Source organism: Lissotriton vulgaris, chromosome 1_1 (genome assembly GCF_964263255.1).
Source record: "Lissotriton vulgaris chromosome 1_1, aLisVul1.2, whole genome shotgun sequence".
Lineage (NCBI taxonomy): Eukaryota > Metazoa > Chordata > Amphibia > Caudata > Salamandridae > Lissotriton > Lissotriton vulgaris.
In genome coordinates, this window is record NC_141685.1 from 1512518087 (window position 1) to 1512538641 (window position 20555).

The 20555-nt window shown below is 46.8% G+C and overlaps 1 protein-coding gene across 1 annotated transcript in view; it reads left to right on the forward strand.

Annotated features, from left to right (window-relative positions):
• The window catches only part of RELN (reelin), a 1675658-nt gene that overhangs the window by 852643 nt on the left and 802460 nt on the right, over positions 1 to 20555 (forward strand). Inside the window, exon 11 of the mRNA XM_086967429.1 lies at positions 9787 to 9932. Coding sequence (XP_086823555.1) covers positions 9787 to 9932 — 146 coding nt within the window. The remainder of the gene's footprint in view (positions 1 to 9786; positions 9933 to 20555) is intronic.

The window sequence follows — 20555 nt, forward strand, 5'->3', positions numbered from 1 at the left end:
GGTGGTTCAATGAACTAATGCTGTCCTTGCATGGACCTTTGAATCCATGGGCAAGGTGTTGCAGGCTCACCCAGCTATGACACGTCATAGGTCGATACATTGAGAACCCTTGAATTGGGTAACACCACACAGTAGTTGTATGTCAAAAGCACCAGTGAAATTCTATGGTGACCAATAACTCAGCAAATAAACACATATTTATTCCCTCCTTTCTTCCTCCTTCACATACTTTCGAAGCCACTTGCTACCCTGCATGCTCTCTTTATTTTTGTGCTTAGGAAACTCTTGACTGCCCACACTCCCCCACTGTGTACAGGCAGTAGAGGCAGCAGGGGCAGTGGGGGCAGTAGGAAAATATAGAGTGCAGTGGACATTTTTTACCTCATAGGTCATTTTCTTCTCGGAAAGTCTGACTAGTAAAGCATTGTAAGCTCTCTGTTAGGAGTGTGGGAAGACTGAAATTTATGACTTCCAAAATGTCACCAAATTCTACAGCGAACTTCGTCAGAATTCTAAATTTTTGAAAAGATTTTCACATGCACATATCACTGTTGGGTGCTAGAAATGTTACTGCGCTACAATTTTAACAATGTTAATGTTTTTCTCCTCTGCAACACCATTGTGCAAAAAACGTCTGCGAATTGTCGGTAATGAAGAATGAAATCTACAAAAGTGTTGGTGGGAGTTTTCAGGATAGGAGTATGACACAATATGCTAATAGCATGAATTGTGCTCCTCAGTCTTTTTTGGTTCTGAAAGAGTGCTATGTCCTGCTTTTTAATTGTGTATACCCCTGGCATTTGAAAGGCTGATCATGGCCCTTATTTTTTATTAACTGTGTGTGCCTCTCGTTTTTCTTTTGCTGCACATTTTTCCTGTACACTCGGTCTCGCCTAATAGACAGCATATGCTTGTCTGGTGCAATACATATTGTTAGTTTACAGTGGGATTAGAGGCCACCTATTTTTTACCATTGGTTGTCATGGTAGCTCTCATTTGCTTGCTTCTTATTTGTTAGCTTTTGAGGGCTTTCCTTCCTCTTCATGTGTTTTCCCCTCCACTGCAGCATAGACCCATTACGTGTGCCTTCCACTGGTAGTTTTTCATGCACTCCTTTTTAATGAGTTGGACATTGGGTTACTGGTTGAGGGGGATGAACCCCTACTCCAGCAGCAACCACAATCTCTGTCAGGGTGAAACACAATCAAATCCCAAATTAACCTGTGATTAACCCTCTGGTAGCTTGGCACAAAGCAGTAAGGCTTAACTTAATAAGCAATGTGTATAGTATTTATGCAGCACACAATCAGCAACAATGTGAAAACACAACACAAGAAAAACCCCACAACAAAGTAGAAAAATAGAGTAAAATGTAATAAATTATTTGACACCAAAACGACACAAATCTAGCCAGTAAAACTGAAGATATGCAATTTTAAAGATTTAAGTGAAAATAGTGCCTAAAAGTACATTGCGGTAAGTGTGGTTATCCGATCGAACCAAGAGCCCAGCAACCTACAATCACAGCCTGGAGTGTCGCAGTGGAGGAGGTCATGCCCTCTGCTTTCTTTCATGGAAGTACACAGATACCCCTCAGACAGATAACACCAGCTGTGCTTCTGCCCTCCCAGAGATACTGCAGAGGGAGTGTCGCAGAGGAGCAAAGAGGCCACTCCTTGTTTCTGCTCCACAAGGACTCCACATTTTCACCTCATCATAATTTTTAGTTCTTGCTTATGAGGGAGCTTTTAACTGTCAATATTATGGGCCATGGTGCATTAAGTGGGAAGCAAAAGGTGGGGAGTGTCTATAAAAAGGGCGTGGCCAAAGTAGCTAAGGTTGTGACTTAAAACATGTGAGCTACAATCCTGTGCTTTATATCACATGCTTCCTGGACAGTATTTAGGTGCCTCTTTGTGAGTTTTCTTCTATTGCATCCAGACATATCACACACGCACACATATGCCTAAAAAAAGCACGATTCAGTTGGCTTTGTGGGTGCTTGTTAGTAGTTTGGTATAAACGAGTAACAACAATTTTGTTGTAAATTATTTAAATAGGTATTTACAAATGTACATATGGGACCATTACTATGTGCATACCGGAGAGAGGCCAAGGATTGGATAAGCATGTAATTTGAACACTGTTATGGCACACTGACTCTCAGTGCCTTCAGCCTCCGCCCCAGAGCTCTCAATTATGCCCCATTATGAATACCCTTCCACAACCAGAACTCAGGACTAAGTTCACAGTTACCACAGAAGCGTGGGAAAATCCTACAATTCAGCCTTTTAGAGTTGAGACCGCTTAGCTTTGCCAATACTTAGTAAAGTCAGTAACAATTTCCTTGCAAAATTGCACTAAAGCAAAGAGAGTTTACAAATATTAGCAAATTAGAAGTCTTAACTTTGGTAAAATATGCACCCTGTATACAGTAACTAATTGCTAAAACCATTGACAAAGCCAATAGGTCTCAAATGTGAGACCTGTTGGCTTTGCCCATGCTTGTTTTTTGTGCTGGCTGGAATATTGTTGGCAATGGCAACAAGGTGGGTGAGATTTTTAGAGACTGATGCCATTTTCCAAGCTACAGAAACTCCCGCCCATACACAAACACAAATCCAGTACAACAAACTATACCTTCCAGTACTCCCTCGCCAGGGCCTGGAATGCAGGGCCGGACTCGGAAGTGCAATCAGCCTGGGAAAATAACTGCTTGACTGACCCTTGGAGCAGGGGAGGTGGGATGCTAGTAAAAAGCACCGCTCACGCTTTTTTTCACAGGGGCTTGAAAACTGCCCCACCACGGCCACCAAACCGGCCTAATTATAAGCAAAATCGACAATTATGACATTCTCCTAGTTTGTATTCTCTCCACTACATATGATCACCAATGCTGCCACTTACACCCTATATACTTATCCCAAACACTTCCTCCACAAATCCTTTACTGGCAGGCTAGAATCCTTCACTCCAACAACTTTAATCTCTTAAAGATTCACATTCTCCAGTAGCTAATCACTTAAGCAATCCTGCTTCCAAATCCCTAACCCTCTCACTCCTCCGCCCAATGATAAGGAGCACAAATCGTGAAGAATATCTAATTGAATAGTGCTATATATGTTCTCATTGTTCCCATTTCCAGTCAGCAGGTTCTCAACACCATCTTCAATTTTGTAGATGTCCCAACCCAAACTGCTCTTTTGTCCTCGCGTACCAATTGTCAATATGTGTAGCGTTTCTGACACAAAAGTCCACATGCAATCAATGCATATATTGGCATCTTTATAGACGCAAGCATCCATTAGGAAGCTGATAATAGATATTCTTTTTTCCAAATATGTAAGACAGTGTTCTTCAAACTTTCTTATGCTGAGCCCAGTGAGCACATTTTGGAGTCCGGCCTGTCTTAAACTGTCAGATGGGGTGGATAGAGTCAGGGGTATGGTCTGGATTACTAAATTGTCTGCACTTTGGGAATTCCACTGCAACAAAAGTCACATTCAGGTTCTCTTCAACGCCAAATCCCAAACTCCTTTGAAAAGTGCCATCCTGTCCTTACTTTACAAAGCTGTTTCCTGAACTCTCTGTAAATTCACACCCAAACTCAAGATACAAAACTCTCACTTATATAAATCCATTTATTGACTTCCTCTGCAAAGCACCACCCAGACACCACATGAAAAGCCCTGCCCATTCCACATTCTACAGAGCACCATTCAGACACAACTCTACAAGACACTGTTTGGGGCCTGTCTTCAAACCCCATCCAGATCTCCCATGAAAACTCTAAACAAACCTCCCACAGAGGAGTTTTCTTTGAAGCTACAACCAGCCTCTATCTTCAGACTATGAGGTAGTGACAAGCTGGACTTTTTTAATTTGAATGATAGAGTACCAGCACTTCCCAATAGTGGTGCAATGTGTTTAACAGGTGAGTACCAGCACTTCCCAGTACTGAACATTTATTCTGGAGTACTGGATACCTTCAATTTTATATTTCCATTTCAATCACTTTCAATCCTGAAATCTCATTCTTGAAATTCTGATCCAGCAATGCCTCCTCTAAGACCCATCCATGAAAGCTGTGGTTGGTGGTTCTCTTCAAGGCTACCCAGAACCCCAGTAAAAACACCCCACATCTACTGTTGGCTCCTGCATACTTTATACCTGCATCACCAGTAATTTGATGTCCCAGCCTGTAGAATAATTAGCGCAATCACCAAAAGCTGGTATTTTCCCTCCTTATCAGTACATATTTAAACAGTAAATATAAGAAGAGGTAAACAACGTTTCCCACAAATCTTTCTCCCCGCAGGGAATCACAATGCGGTAGTTACAACAACTGCATTGTGATTCCGCATACCATTACTCTGCAAGTCGGAACAACAACTTGCGGGGGGGATGTTGGATTTAAAATCCAACACCTTCCCTATTGTATGCACAGATTGGAGTTAGAATAGTAAATTATACTATTCCAACATCCAGTGCCCCCCTCTGCAAGTCGTTGTTCCGACTTGCAGAGTAATGGTATGCAGAATCACAACGCGGTCGTTGTAAGGACCGCGTTGTGATTCCCTGCGGGGAGAAATACAGCAGGGTCATGTCATACATTCATAAGAAGAAAGCACTTTCAAATGTGTTCCAGAGCTCCCTTAATGATCATGGGCTGATAATTAAAGTATGCAAAGACAGAAAAGCCATGTTGAAAGCAATTTTATGTAAAGTTCTTTTTAAGAATCATGACCAGGCCTTATTGCACAATATTAAAACATGATCGTATGGCAGCTGTTTTATCTTAGGAGACGTGGCAACCCTCCTCACATCAAAGCCCTACTTCCCTTCAAGCGCACTACATACCCATGAGGGTCTCAAGGCACTGAGACCCTGGCTGTTCAAGCTGCTACTGCTTGAACAGCCAGGTCTTGAGGAGTCTTCTGAATGTCAGCAGGTCTTGGGTCTGCCGTAGGTGTATAAGGAGGGTGTTTTAGGTCTTGGCGGCGAGGTGGGAGAATGATTTTCCCCCGAAGGTTGCTCTTCGGATGCGGGGCACTGTGGCGAGGGCGAGGTTGGCAGAGCAAAGATGGCCGGTGTGAGTGTAGAAGCTGGGTCGTTTGTTGAGGTATGCTGGTCCGGTGTTGTGGAGTGCTTTGTGTGCGTGGGTGAGGAGCTTGAAGGTTATCCTCTTGTTGACGGGGAGCCAGTGCAGATCTCTCAGGTGGGGTTAGATGTGGCTGCGGCAAGTGATGTCGAGGATCAGGCGTGCAGAGGCGTTCTGGATGCGTTGAAGCAGCCTCAGGAGTTTGGCCGAGGCTCCTGCATATAGGGTGTTTCTGTAGTCCAACCTGCTGCTGATGAGGGCCTGGGTGACCGTTCTTCTCGTTTCGGTGGGCATCCACTTGTAGATCCTGCGGAGCATGCCGAGGGTGTTGATGCAGGAGGAGGAGATGGCGTTGACCTGCTTGGTCATGGAGAGGGTGGAGTCGAGGATGACCCCTAGATTGCGTCCGTGGTCGGTGGGTGTTGGGGCTGTTACCAGTGCGGTCGGCCACTAGGAGTCGTCTCAGGCTGAGGGGGTGGATCCGAGGATGAGGACCTCTGTCTTGTCCGAGTTCAGCTTCTGTTGGCTGTTCCTCATCCATTCGGCGACAGCCTTCAATTCCTTCGCGGAGGTTGGTTTTGGCGGTGTCTGGGTCTTTGGTGAGGGAGAGGATCAGCTGGGTGTCGTCGGCACAGGAGATGATGTTGAGGTCGTGCTGTTGGGCGACGTGGGCAAGCAGCGCCAAGTAGATGTTAAACAGCTTTGGGCTAAGGGATGAGCCCTGGGGTATGCCCCAGATGATCTCTGTGGCTTCGGAGCAGAAAGGGGGGAGGCGGACGCTCTGTGTCCTGCCGGAGAGGAAGGAGGTGGGTCAGTCCAGGGCCTTCTCTTGAATCCAGGCTTCGTGGAGGCATGTTGTAGTGTGCAGTGGCAGACCGTGTCAAAGGCGGCTGACAGGTCCAGGAGGATGAGTGTCCCTGTTTCTCTTTTGTCTAGCAGGGTCCTGATGTCATCTATGGCGGTGATGAGGGCAGTTTCAGTGCTGTGGTTGCTGCAGAACCTGGACTGGGAAGGGTCCAGGATGCTGTTCTGCTCAAGGTAGTGGGTCAGTTGTTGGTTGACGGTCTTCTCGATGACCTTCACCGGGAACAGGAGCAGGTCGATGGGCCGGAAGTTCTTGAGGTCTTTGAGGTCCGCCTTGGGTTTCTTGAGTAGGGCGTTGATCTTGGCGTGCTTCCAGCTCTTTGGGAAGGTTACTGTCTCGAGATTTTGATGACTTTCTGGAGATGGGGTGCGATTGGTGTACTGGCTTTATTGAAGATGTGGTGTGAGTATGGGTCAGATTGAGATCCGTAGTGGATGGCGTTCATGATCTTGATAGTGTCTGCGCCGTTGGCGTTAATCCAGGAGAGCAGACGGTTGGTGCTGGTGGTGGTCGTGGGGGCAGAGGTCTTGGTGGTTGTCGGGGAGGTCGTTGCTGTGAAGCTGTCATGGATGTCTATGATCTCGCAGTGGAAAAAGGCAGCCAGCGAGTCGCAGAGGTCTTGCGAGAGTGGGATGTTGTTGGTGTTGGAGCTGGGGTTGGAGAGTTCCTTCACGATGTTGAAGAGCTCTTTGCTGGTGTGTGCATTGTTGTCGAGGTGGTCTTTGAAGGAGATCCTTTTGGCGGATCTGATGAGGCGATGGTGTCTGTGGGTGGCGTTCTTGTGGGCTGCGCAGCTGTCTGGTGTTCGTTCACAGAGCCAGTTCTTCTCCAGTTTTTCGCTGGTTTGCTTGGAGGCCCGGAGGTCTTCAATGAACCAGCTGGCTTTCTTGCTGGTGTGTTTGTTGGAGGGTTTCTTGAACGGGCGAGGGTGTTGACGCAGTCGTCGATCCACTGTCTGAGGTTGCGGGCGGCGGTGTCAGGGTCGGTGGGGTTGGCGGGTGGGCTCTGGGCGAGGGTTGTGGTTAGCTGGTCTTTGGTGACTTTGCTCCAGAAGCGGCGAGGCATCTGTTGGCTGTGGTGGTGTGTGGTGGGCTTTTTGAAGGTGAAGTGGATGCCGCAATGGTCGGTCCAGTGGAGTTCGGTGGTGTGGTTAAAGGAGACGTGGCGGCTTGCGGAGAAGATGAGGTCCAGCGTGTGGCCAGCGGAGTGGGTAGGTGTTTTGACGAGTTGTCCGAGTCCTAGGTTGTTGATCAGAGTGGTGGAGTTGGTAGTGTTGTTGTTCTCGAGGTGGAAGTTCAGGTCCCTGAGGAGGATGTAGTCTGTGGAGGCGAGGGCGTGTGTGCTGACGAAGTTGACAATGGAGTCACTGAACTGTGGTCGGGGTCTGGGGGGTCTGTAGACGAGGGTTCCTCTGAGGGTGGTGTTGGGGTCGGTGTGGATCTGGAAGTGCAAGTGTTCAGCGGTGCTGAGGGTGTCATCAGAGTCGGTTGAGACTCTGAGAGTGTTCCTGTGGATGATGGCGATTCCTCCTCCTACTCCGTTGGTGCGGTCACTGCGGATGATCTTGTAGCCCTCCGGGACGGCTACGGCGATGTAGGGTGCCGAGGATGGGTTCAGCCAGGTCTCCGTCAGGAAGGCGGCGTCTGGGGAGGTTGAGTTGAGACGATCCCAGAGTTCAACAGCGTGTTTGCGGGCGGAGTGGGTGTTGATGAGAAGGCATCTGAGGTAGTTGGGTTCTTTCCTGGTCGGTGGCTTGGTGGGGCGGATGCTGGTGAAGCTGCAGTTCCGGCAGGGGAAAGGTCCGTGGGTGTGCTTCGGGCGGCCAGGAAGCAGGTATGCGATCTTCCGGTGTTGAGTGCGTGGAGGGCGTTGGCTTTGTAGCAGTGTCGGGCGTCTTGGTGTCTGCGGGGGCCAGGGGTTCTGTCGCTGGGCGTGGACGGGGGCGACGGGCTTGCCTTAGGCGTGCCAGTGGCGTGTCTGCTGCCCGTGGCCGCTGTGCGGCCTCCATATAAGGAGAGTAGGGAGGACGAATGGGCGTTGAAAGGGCGGGGTTGCAGGGGAGTCAGCGGCGGGAAAAATCTGCGGGAGCGGACACAGCGGGCCAACAAAGAGCAGAGAGAGAAACCAAAATCAAAGACAACAGTTTAATAGGGGAGAGAAAAGGCAATAACAACAGTAGCATAAAATAAGTAGTAGTAAGCAGTAGACAACAGAAGGCGCAAACAAGAGCCTGACAGCAGAGGCGAGCTTGCAGCCGCAGCGGGCAGGGATACGAGAACACAGGTGGCGCTGTGCGGTGTGGGGAGCGGGCTATCCTGAACCAGGGTCAAGGGTCACGCTCCCTACTGCTGCGCGCCCTCTATATAAGGGGACACACGTTGACATGACCCCATTATTTTCAGACTGTGATATTTTTTGTTATTGTAAATCAGAATTTTTTAGTCTGCAGACACCTATCTAAATAATTTATAAGGACTTTCTCAGCACAATTTGTACACCCACCTCACTTTCTCACTGAGTTCCAAACGTTTTTATACTAAGCACTGTAGAAACTGCCTTTAAAAAGTTAAGCCAAAAAACACACAACGACAATAACGACAATAATACATTGCATAACATTCACAAAAGAAAACCATGAGTGAGTTTCATTGTTGTGGGACTGGCATACATGCCAACATTTTAGAAGAGGAAAGTGGCAGATTTTTTTATTTTTTTTTATTTTTTATTTCAAAGAATTTTATTGAAGACATTTTGTAATAAGGAAAGGCAATCTCAGGTTGGAGACAGCAAAACAAAGCCATTTTTGACTACAAAAATCTGGAGTATCCCGCCTGAATCCGTATGTATGGACTCTCATGACCTTGAGGGTTGTGTAGACTTGCATCCCCCTTCTAAGTCCACCACTACCCGAACCACTGATTGCAAGACATTATGAGCAAACCGCCAAGAGACAGTTCTACACAGCGAATGTTGTAAAAAAATACACTTATTTGTTGCTCTTTAGATTTCCTGAATATTGTATGACAAGGATCCGCTTCAGGTGGTTCAGTGACACACAGATTATTGGAAAAGTAGAAAGAGCAAAGAATTAAGATAGGTGATGGCGCTGCGTGTGGTTTCATTGAATTATGATGAAATATGAAGTACCACGCTCAGCAGTCAGTTTGTATCTAGCCGTACAACGTGATATGGTGATTCCAGTTCAGTAAGCGAAAGGTCACAGATGAGTGGATGAATCGTAATAGAGGTGGAAATATGTTGTGGTTGTCTAGCACACATAAGTGGGTCGTCATGTGTGGGGAACTTCGTCAATCTTCTTGTGAATAGGAGGGAGTTGCTTTGGTCTTGTATGAGAAATTAGGTAGATATGATCTAATAAAAATTAAAAAAAACTGTTTAATTTCTCATATAGCAATGTTTATGTAAGTACCATGTCCATTGCTACTATGTGTTTTTTCAGGCCTCTTTCATGCTCTTCTTTAATATAAAGACTATGCATGCACATTTAGCTGATCTGTGGTCTATGGCCGTGATTATGCAAAATAAATAATAACAGGGAGCTATGCGGGTTATTGTGTATTAGAAAAATGTATTCTCTTGAGCTGATGAGTCAGCACAGGACAAAGTCGGCCTTCTCAAGTACGCAATTTCCTCATCCTTGGGCGAACTTTAGACATTTGCATGTCCTATGATGTCATAAAGGCGAGTGAAAGGGCCGAGGATGTCACTTCCGTTTTCTCCTGTGTTAATATGAGGCAAAGACCCCAGTGTTCCCTCCGCTGAACTGGATTTAACAGACTGCATTTCTCTCTTGTTACAGCATAGCTGCCAGTCGGACGGCAACGCCATTTACTTCCATGGCACAGAAGGCAGCGAGTTCAACTTTGCCACAACTCGGGACGTGGACCTGTCCACCGAGGACATCCAGGAGCAGTGGGCCGAGGAGTTCGAGAGTCAGCCCTCCGGGTGAGTGCCTCTCGCTGGCGGTCCTTCAAGTGAGCAGGCAGACTTCACACAGTGCTTAAAGTGCCAAAGGGAAGAGTGTGCCCACTCTAAGGTGGTTTGTTGTGGAGGAATGAAGGGGTCTTAAGTGAGGGCATAATGCGGACAGAAATCGTGCACCCTGTGCCTCATTAAGGGATCTTTATACCTCTTTCATTGACTCATACGAACGTGCCAGGCATGGCAACCGTAGCTGAATACAGTTGCTGGTTCATTTGGCAGAAATCTGATGAATATCTTGTGGTTGAGCCAATCTGTGTACCTGTAGTTCATAAACTCTATCGAGCATGCCCTGTTGTGTGGTAGGTGAGCTCAATGATAGGCCAACATATACAATATTAATTGACATATTTTTTATTTGATTTAATAAAAATAGTGATTTGATGGAACGGCAGCTTCGAGCCCATGGAGTTTAGGGATTATTGGTTCATAGTGTGCCCTATGAAAATTAGCTGTAGATGGAAGGGGTGCCCGATCTGGGAAATACAGCAGAGGCCCTCCTTAATGTCTCGTACACTTCCATAATATGCTGTAACAGTGACTTATGTATATATGATGTTCTATGCATTTAGAGGTTTGTTGCTTGGCTTCTGTTCTGTGCACAAATGTAAGAGACAACTAACGAAAGGAGATAAGTGGCATAACTGAGGGGGAAGAAAACATACCCACTATTCGGGAAAACAAACATTAAAAAACAAACAACTATGAGTAAAGCAACAACTTTTTATCCAAGGCTATGGATTTTTTTTAGTCCCTTAATAATAGCCCTCGATATTTACATAGTCTTGTGATATCATATTTCAGTGTTTTTGTAGGTATAAATGAAACATTCTGTTAAAAAAATATGCTTTTATACCAGTAAAATGTCTTTAAGGAGTCTGGAATTCAAAACACGATGCATATACGTCAGCATACTTTCATTTGCGATGCAATTTCATTTGGGGAGAAAGAGTTCCCCCTCTGCATAAAATATCTAGGAAGCCTCGGGATGCACATATTTGACTGTGTGTCACCCTTTAAAAACTGTAGATTTACCCTTTGTACATATATAGAATTATTCTGTGTAGCTAGGAGTATATACATCAACTCCAGGAGCCCTTGGAAGTAAACAGCACTTAGAGCAAATATCAGCTCACATTATTATTACAATAGAGACCTTGGTCTCAGAATCGTTAAGTCAGATAGAGCAAGGTGAGCTTATCCAGCTCGGTGAACAATGGGGTATAGATTAGATATTGGGTAACTGGCAGATTTACTGGCAGAGTCCCAGAGTCTGTCTTGTAACATACACCCTGGGACCCTGTCACGACGGTGCACCCTTACCTCAGTGTGCTGGGCACAGACCGGGGCATTGCACCCTATGACGGTGAATGTGCTGTTGAGAGTGCTTGTGCAAACTGAATGCAGCTACCTATCTGCCTCCCTTCCCACTGCGCCTGTGTGCAGTATGGCACGGGTACAAAGGGAAGCCTCCCCTTGTGGTCACAGAGGTTCAGAATTCAAACTTGCATGATCTGTATTATAGAGACGGCCCCACGAGCATCTGCCAATAACCCCGTCCATAATACCAAAGTGCCCAGGGGCACACAAACCGGGCACAAATGCTCGTGGTGCTTCAGACACTTTTTCTAATACACCCAAGGTGGGCAGCTTGTTATGACCGCATACTTCAGTGTGGCCTTTCAACAGCAACAGTTTTCATTCTATTAGAACGGCAATTCAAGTGTTGAAGATTTATTTTCACAAAAACCTTTTGTTCAAGAACATGTTTCCTTGGAAAGTGAGTTTTTGCTAAGATTTTGTCTCCAAAAGCCCACTCTTGTGCACATTTTGTTACAGTTTCAGTTGAGAATTCTTCACATGTTTTACATAGCACAACTTCTCAATTCCATAGTTATGATGCAAAATTAAAGTGACAGCATGGCCTTGTCTTGGGCCTTGAGTGTGCTTTGGAATGCAGAACCTTTGACAACTCGTAGGTGAGGAGTCGGATATCTTTCTGTGTGATGTGATGCTCCTTGCCTAAGACAAAGAATTTTAGAAGCTTTTTTAAATCTAGTGTGCTACCCTTCTGTGGAAACTAAGTTCTATGGCGTTGACCGTGTAAGTGCTAGTGTTTTGCCTACTCTGGTGGCATGTGAGTATGAGGTGAGTCATAATCAACTTCTTATCATGGATGGCTAGCTGAAGTTTGTTGAAGAAACCTGTGACAAGTGTATAGGGAGGGGGCTGATTTGTGCGTAGCTTTGAGTAGTAAGCATACGCTTTGAACTGCATAAGTTGTCTTTATGGCATTTGGCCATTGGTGGAGGAATTAGTGTCAGGTTAGTATGGCTTGGTAGGTCAGGGCTGTGGGCACACATGTTAGTCCATAGTTTGTTAGGTTCCATGGGACGTTGAGATAGACTAATTGAAAGCAAGAAGGCTCTTTGCATTCTGGTATACAGTTTGTTCTTTTTACCTTACTTAAATGCATAACTACAACTGTCAGAACACCAAGAATAACATTGGGACTGGATGAGTTTATCAAGTTTGGAATGAAGACACTGGAGAGATCTGTGTTTTGATGTATTTCCTACATAGTGTCAAGTACTGGATGCTGTAAAGGTCTATCTGGCTTCCTCCTTGATTTCCAGAGGAATGGGTGACCTCTCCCAGCGGGCACAGTGCAATCCTCCATTTAGTATTCATGTAAAAGGTGGCAAGTGTTTACTGTAAAGGGTCTCGGTTAAAAGGAAAAAACACAAAGAGCATAAAAACATCCTTGTCAGTCCCTGATTGAAGATTAAGAATGCATACATTTGTTGGAAAACAAGGCATTGGAACACAAGGCACTAAAACAATCCTGAACAAGGGTTGAGAAAGATCCCAGTATAGATCTTCCCGATCAAGAATCCAAGCAGCGACCCAGCTACAAATAGATTTAAAAAAAATCAAGGACAAAAATTGTAACAAGTGGGCAAGGAACACAACTAAAACAAGGGAAAGAAATGTGTTTCTTACAAGTGCCTCCTTATGTATGGTCTGAAAAGGAAATGACATCACAGGAAACCGATATGTGCTATCTCAGATAAGGAACTTCAGTGGCACAGCCACCATCTTGGAATGTTTACATATACGGCTAGCCATGTCTCCATTTTCAGAGATATGGAATCTTGAGCGTATTTTTCGAGTCTCATGCTTGAAATCCTCCTTCCCCTGCAAGCTTTAATGCCCTAACAGCCAGCCTTGAAAATGAGCCCTTACGGCAAGTTGCAGAACACCCCCTCCCGTCAATCACGGATGCGATTTGCGCAGTGAAGGGTAAGATAGCTTCCCATGCACTAAGCACTGGCACCAAAGCCTAATGTCTCACCATGTGCTGAGCCTGTTACCATCAATGAGCTGCTTTCTCATAATTGTACAAAGCTGCTTCTAGTAAATTCCTGCCAGAGATGTAATACATAGGAAGAAAACGTATGATCAATATTGGCATCCAGGTTGCATACATTTTGTACTATGGGGAGATGTGCTCATGGGGAATGGCCATTATGTAGGTGCTTGAGCTGGGTTTTGTGCACACCTTCGTTTTGCTTTCTTTGTGCTAAACAGAGCTAGTTCTAGCTCTTTCCTTCCAAATTTCCTAAAAGGAGCCTGTGAAGAGGTACTCTTCTATCTTCTTGCTAATGATGATTGGCTAAAGGTCTAGGGTAAATAGTAATTAAATGTTAAGTAACATTGCAGAAAATTCTGAACGGTTAGGAACTCCAAAGGGGAGTTAATGTGTGTCAGGGTCAGCTTGCTCCTGTGGTCATTTCAGACATGCAGAGGAGGAGGCTCAGCATTGCCTCCATGCTTAAGCTTTGCCAATGTCTTGTTCATTCTTAACTGCTTAGGTCACCGTTTCTTAACCTTTTGACTTCTGTGGACCATCACTGAATCGCTACTGGGGCTTGGGACAACCTAAAACAATGTCTACGATTCGAACCTCAAAACAACCCTAAACAATAAAGAAAAATGTATACTTCGAACATCAATATACAGTATGAAATATTTAATTCATAGTCAACAAATTGTAATTGAGGGTTGGAGTTTTTCAAACTTTTGTATTCTTTCTAAAATGTAAAGCAATATGCTAGACTTTAGCGTATCACTTAGCCTTTTTTCTCCTAATGCACGTCCCCTTTTTATCAGTGCATACAAGTGCTTCAATTGATCCACCCATTCTCCACACTAGATTCCCTTTTCAGTACTTGGACAAATTAAGGTAAGCATATCAACTTAACTGTTAGCCTACAATTGCAAATTCCTTCAGATTTACAAAGTGTTTTAAAATTTTCAATCCTATAGAAGCTTCGAGCCACAGATTCCTTTACTTTGAATTTCCCAGCAGTCAGACTGGATCTGGAAGATTTTTCGTCAGTAGTACCCCTGTGCGCTGGTAGGTGGCGTCAATCAGCTCTGCGTGCATCGTCTGCATCGTCCACACAGGAAGTAATATCCACAGCACCTATATAGGTGGCACCTAAGTACGCTGACGTGGGTTCTTTTCTTTCCCCGCCAGCCATTGCTGATTCGGAGAAGAGCTACGTCTCAGTCACTGTTGGACTGGATTTATTTTGACATTTTGCTGAGTGTTTTTGAGGATTTCCTCCTGGTGTGTTAGGAAGGTATCATCTAGGTAGACAGGATTAAAGTCCTGTGGAGCCTATCATTGACAGACGTTGGTGACAGACCCGCACCTTGTCTGCCTGTGGTGTGTGGAGCATGACCAGAGGGCGTGCTCCGATTGCTGTGCCATAAAACGAAAGGCTTTAAGAGAGCAGTCCCTAAAGCTCATGGTGGCCCGGCATGTGACTCTGCGAAAATTGAGGTCCCAGTCAAGAGGATGGTCCCGGGAGCCCTCGCAGAGTCAGAGGTCATCATCCCATTCCAAGTCCTTGGGACTCTCTGGTAAGTTGAGGCAAAAGAAAAAGAAGTCAAAGAGAACTTTGACTTCTCATCAGCCGACGAGACAAAGAAGGAGCTTCAACGTCAACATTGAAGGCATGGCTGCTCGGTAGAGCCTGTGCCTGGGCTGACTATGTGCCTCTCCAACTTCCCGATGCAGGAGTGACCCCACCCAATTAAAAGAGTTCTATGTGGCCATGTGCCTCATATTTGGATGGCCTGACTCCTCAAGCGCACATTCTGGCCCCATGGGGTTGGAGTGGACCCTGTCTGGTTCTGCGCCAGTGGCAATGGCCCAGGGTCCAGGGGACCCCGTGGATCAATTTCTGGATCCTGACTGGTGCCAGTCGTACCAACTCAACCTTCCCCAACCCTGGTCCCGATGCTGATACTCCTGGCATTGACCATTGGCCACAGCATTCCCATTGTGATCCCCGACTCGATACGAAACCAGATGGGCGTCGCCTGACACCAACTCCTGTTATAGTCCATATATGTACTATAATATAGGCCTCAGTAAACTGGTTACCCTTCACCTATATTCTCTCCCTACATTACACTTGACACGGTTTACAGGGACTGACCTTTTACCTAGATATTACACTGCATTCAGAACGCAGATATTCCCTAGTTCGAAATCTCATACATTATGCATGATGGTTCTTGGAAGCACAGCAGGACTACCATCCCCTGTATAAAATCTATGTACAAAGTTCAGGCCCGACGTCATCTTCAGGCCGACACAGTAACCCAGCAAGGTAGGACCTATGGGTATATATACAGCACATCTTGCTAAGATAGCTAGAGGTGACCGTAACTTCCCGGCCGACACACTGACCAGAGACGCTGAGGTTCCTGCAGGCAGGTGCTCCAGCTCGCAGTGGTCTAACATCCCTCGCGGAGTGTCCAATTCGAGACCAGGACAAGGTCCCACACTCTCACTGAAGGTAATGGGGTTGACTAGATCCTAGAGGAATTCTTGGCTTAACACCTACACCCATGCTAAGTACATTTAGGTACATCTAGATAGGGAGGCATTGTAGGAGTACGCATCTTTTATCATGTGTTTTATATACTTGAATGTATCCATGATTTTAGTAAGATGGTATAGCTATACCATTCTTTAACCTACTATGGGGCCCATTAGGATGGCGGGCGGATTTCCCCTGCCAGGCTAGCGGTAGCCACTGCCGGCCTGGCGGGGGCAATACGCCCGCCATCCGCACAGAAATGACCCCCCGCCACATTAGGATGGCAGGTGGGTCCGGGGCGGACGGAAAGACTGTACCGCTTTTCCGCCCGTTCGCCTTGCGGCCGGGACGGAAAAGGTTTAATATGGCTGGTGGTGTCTATTCGACACCGCCAGCCATATTATGATTGGCCACAACAGATGCCTTTCAGTGGCGGCATAGCATGCGTTCTTCACTTCGGGGGCCCCCTGCAGGCCCCCGGAGTGAAGGAGAGGTGGGGGGTGCACACGGGGGGTACCTGTGGTACCCCCCTGCATTTGCATTAACAAAGCGGCAGGCACTGCGCAGTGCCTGTCGCTTTGTTAATGCAAATGCATTCGTGCATTTTTAGCATTGTGGCGGGCAGTGCTGAGAGCACCGCCCGCCACAATGCTAAAAATACAGGATGCACCCGCCACAGTGGTAGGCGCATCCTAATTTGTGTCGCGGGACCGCCGCACCTATGGCGGACGGTCCCTTTTGCACCACAATGCCATCGTAATCGCCCCCATAGTACTGTTAATCATTTAAATCTTATACTGTGTAACGGTTGTTGCAGCACATCTATTCTACACCCGAATAACAACTGTTCAATAAATGATTATTGAAAACGCCCAGCTTGTTTTATTCGTTGTATTTGTCTGAGAGAAACTAGGTAAGCACGAGTGACTGAACGAAAAGTAGTATATTTTTGTTTCCACTGTCCTAAGGGATAAGGGTTGTCATGTTCTGAGGTTGCCAGAAACTATTCTGTCCTTGGTAAGAGGAGATTATACTGGCACTTTGTGCTAACTGATACAGAAAGGTTAACATTTCTGGTGGCGGTGATCAGAGTTCGTCTGACACCAATCCCACAGTGTATGTTGTCTAAACCTGCAGATCCTGTATATTTTCTATAGGAACTACACGACACTCCACTGCCATCAGAAGCCTTGCCTCCTATATCGGGCCTGAGCCCTAGTTTCTTGGTTAGGACTCGGGGAAGAATAGGAGGAGTTGCTGGATCCTGGAGAATACCAGTCATCTGAGGAAGACCCTAGCATGAAATGGTGTGAGAAACCGGGTGAAGCTAATGGGCTGTATACTTCTCGAGATTTGGTATGCTTTCCCCCCACCATGGCTACAGAGGAGGGAACCTCATACGCAATAGTGGTGTGGAGGGTGGCTGAGGTCCTTGACGTACAGTTGCCCTCGGTAACAGTCAAGACTAACATCTCTCATCCGAACCATTACTCCCATTCAATTATGCCCTCTCTGATGCCCTTTTAAGAACTTGGTCCAAACCCAACACAGGGGCTCCTGTGAGAGGACGATTGCCCGCCGCCAGTGTGCCATTCTAGGGGACCCAAATTACCATCCCCAAAACCCTATCTCAGAGAGCTTGGTGGTCCAAGCCTCAACATCCCATGGAGCATTCTCTACCACTTCCTCAGATAGGGGAATCCAAAAGGTCGGACTCCTTGTGGAAGAATTTGTTTTCTTCCCCCAGCCTGGCATTGTGGTCTGTGAATATAACTTGTCTATTGAGCCGTTACTCCCACACTCTGTGGGACCCAGTTGCACAAGTGCTGCCACAGTTGCTGATGGGAGAGACTCAGCAAAGTTCACTGTCCGCTGTAGACTTAACACAACCTACTCATTGTGCAGGGCGGTTTTATCAACAATGGCCCTGAGGCACCACAGCTGGTTGATGACAACTGGGTTTTTGGGGGATGTCCAGGATTCCTTTATGGGCATGCCTTTTGATGGCACCCGTTTCTTCAGAGACAGCATTCGGCTCCCGAGCGCTTTTCTGGCTATGAAAGTGGCTTTGAACTGTGCCAATTCCCTCCCAGCCACAGAGATGCGCATGCTCCACAGCCTTGTTGGCCAAGGGCGCGGTACCCACAGACCTCGTGAGTCGGGTAGCCAGCAGTCTGGTCAGTTGGTCAGTCCACTTTCCCACCCACAGCTACAGCTTACAAAAACCCTCCTAATCTGCCCTTTTGCCAAAATCGGCATCCAGTTGGTGGCAGGATTCACTATCACCTGCCCCTCTGGCTGTCCATAACAATTGCTTTAATCAATGAGAGAGAGAGGACTAGCTAGGCTATACCGTATCCCCTGGGTTATATGTATGTATCAATAAGGACTAGCTAAGGTTAAGAGAAGTGGGAGACTCAGAGCAGTACGTCAAATAAGGAGAAACATTGTTTTCCTTATAAAGCCCTCAGCCACCAACCTAGTTGGTGGCATGCTTCATCATCGGGCCCACCGCAGTGGCACCGAATGTGCCCCGGGTGTGCTTTAACGCCAGGTGACTGCGGAGCTGGTATGTTGCTGAGTGTGCAGTGAGTTGGGTGAGAAGGGTGAAGTTTAAAAGCTTCACCCTCACTCTCACCCAGTCAAGAGATCAGGGCTAGATCCAACACCGTTTTTTAGCTCACTGCACCATCCCAGCTCAGAACCTGGCTATATGCAAATTAGTCTGTTCCTGTCCCAGTGCATGATGGGAACAGGGCAAACCAAACTACCAAGCCAATTCTTACACTGGGAAGGAAACAAGCTACCGGGGACCGGTTTCTGGCATTTCAGCCGTCGTCGGCCCGGCTTGCTTGAATCCTGATGGTGCAATGAGCAAGGGACTCACATCTGAGTATACCCTTCCACGCTTAGGGTGGACAAAATATTTAACAACAAGGGGTGGTGATGGACAGAGTTTCTGAATTAAGCAGAATACTCTCACCCAGTCAAGAGATCAGGGCTAGATCCAACACCGTTTTTTAGCTCACTGCACCATCCCAGCTCAGAACCTGGCTACATGCAAATTAGTCTGTTCCTGTCCCAGTGCATGATGGGAACATGGCAAACCAAACTACCAAGCCAATTCTTACACTGGGAAGGAAACAAGCTACCGGGGACCGGTTTCTGGCATTTCAGCCGTCGTCGGCCCGGCTTGCTTGAATCCTGATGGTGCAATGAGCAAGGGACTCACATCTGAGTATACCCTTCCACGCTTAGGGTGGACAAAATATTAAACAACAAGGGGTGGTGATGGACAGAGTTTCTGAATTAAGCAGAATACTCTCACCCAGTCAAGAGATCAGGGCTAGATCCAACACCGTTTTTTAGCTCACTGCACCATCCCAGCTCAGAACCTGGCTATATGCAAATTAGTCTGTTCCTGTCCCAGTGCATGATGGGAACAGGGCAAACCAAACTACCAAGCCAATTCTTACACTGGGAAGGAAACAAGCTACCGGGGACCGGTTTCTGGCATTTTAGCCGTCGTCGGCCCGGCTTACTTGAATCCTGATGGTGCAATGAGCAAGGGACTCACATCTGAGTATACCCTTCCACGCTTAGGGTGGTCAAAATATTAAACAACAAGGGGTGGTGATGGACAGAGTTTCTGAATTTTACCTTGGGCCCAGGTGACTGGATGGTAGTGTTAGACTTGCAGGACACCTACTTACACATTCCCATTCTACCAGCCCATCAGCACTACCTGTGGTTTATGATTGACCACAAGGATTTTCTGTTTACTGTGCTCCCCTTTGGCCTTACCAGGGCCCCTCAGTGTTCATCAAGGTAATGGCAGTGGCTGGCACTCACCTGCGGAGATCAGGGGTGCCAGTGTTCACCCCTATATCGACAACTTGCTGATAAAGGCGGGATCACCCTAGGCTGTCGTCTCCCACTTCCAGACTAGGGCCTCCCTCCTGCACTTGCTGGGGTTCACAATCAACATGCCAAGTCACACCTGACTCCCTCTCAAACACTTCCTTTCATTGGAGCTGTTGAGGATATTCAGGTTATGATACCAATGTTTTAGCCTCTATGCTGGATTTCGGTGAGGGAGACCCTGAGGTTGTTGGGACTCATGACCTCCTGCTTCCAGCTTGTGACACATGCCTGATAGCAATCATAGCATATGCAGGCTCTGCAGTGGGACTTGAAGTTTCAATGGCACAGCATAAGGGGAACCTCTCTGAGATAGTCCTGATCTCAGAGAGAACTGTGCGTGATCCACAGTGGTGGCTAATGAACCAAGATTGGGTTAGAGGCAGACCCTTCTCCTTTTCCCAAACAGATCTCGCAGTAGTGACTGATATGTCACTTCTGGGCTGGGGCGGCCATCCGGGAGAGGTGGAGATCAGAGGCCTCTGGTCTCCGTTGGAATCCAGACTCCACATCAACCTACAATCTGTGTGATCCGACTGGCATTGAAAGCCTTTCTACCCTCCTTCAAGGAAAGGCTAATAGTGGAGGTGCTCACAGACAACCCCACTGCCATGTGATACTGCATCAAAAAGGGCGGTATGGGGTCGTGGACCCTCTGTCAAGGGGCCCTGCATCGCCAGACATGGCTTCAATAGCAAGGCATATCCCTGATGATTCAACACCTGGCAAGTTCCCTGAATACCAGAGCAGATGAACTCAGCCACTG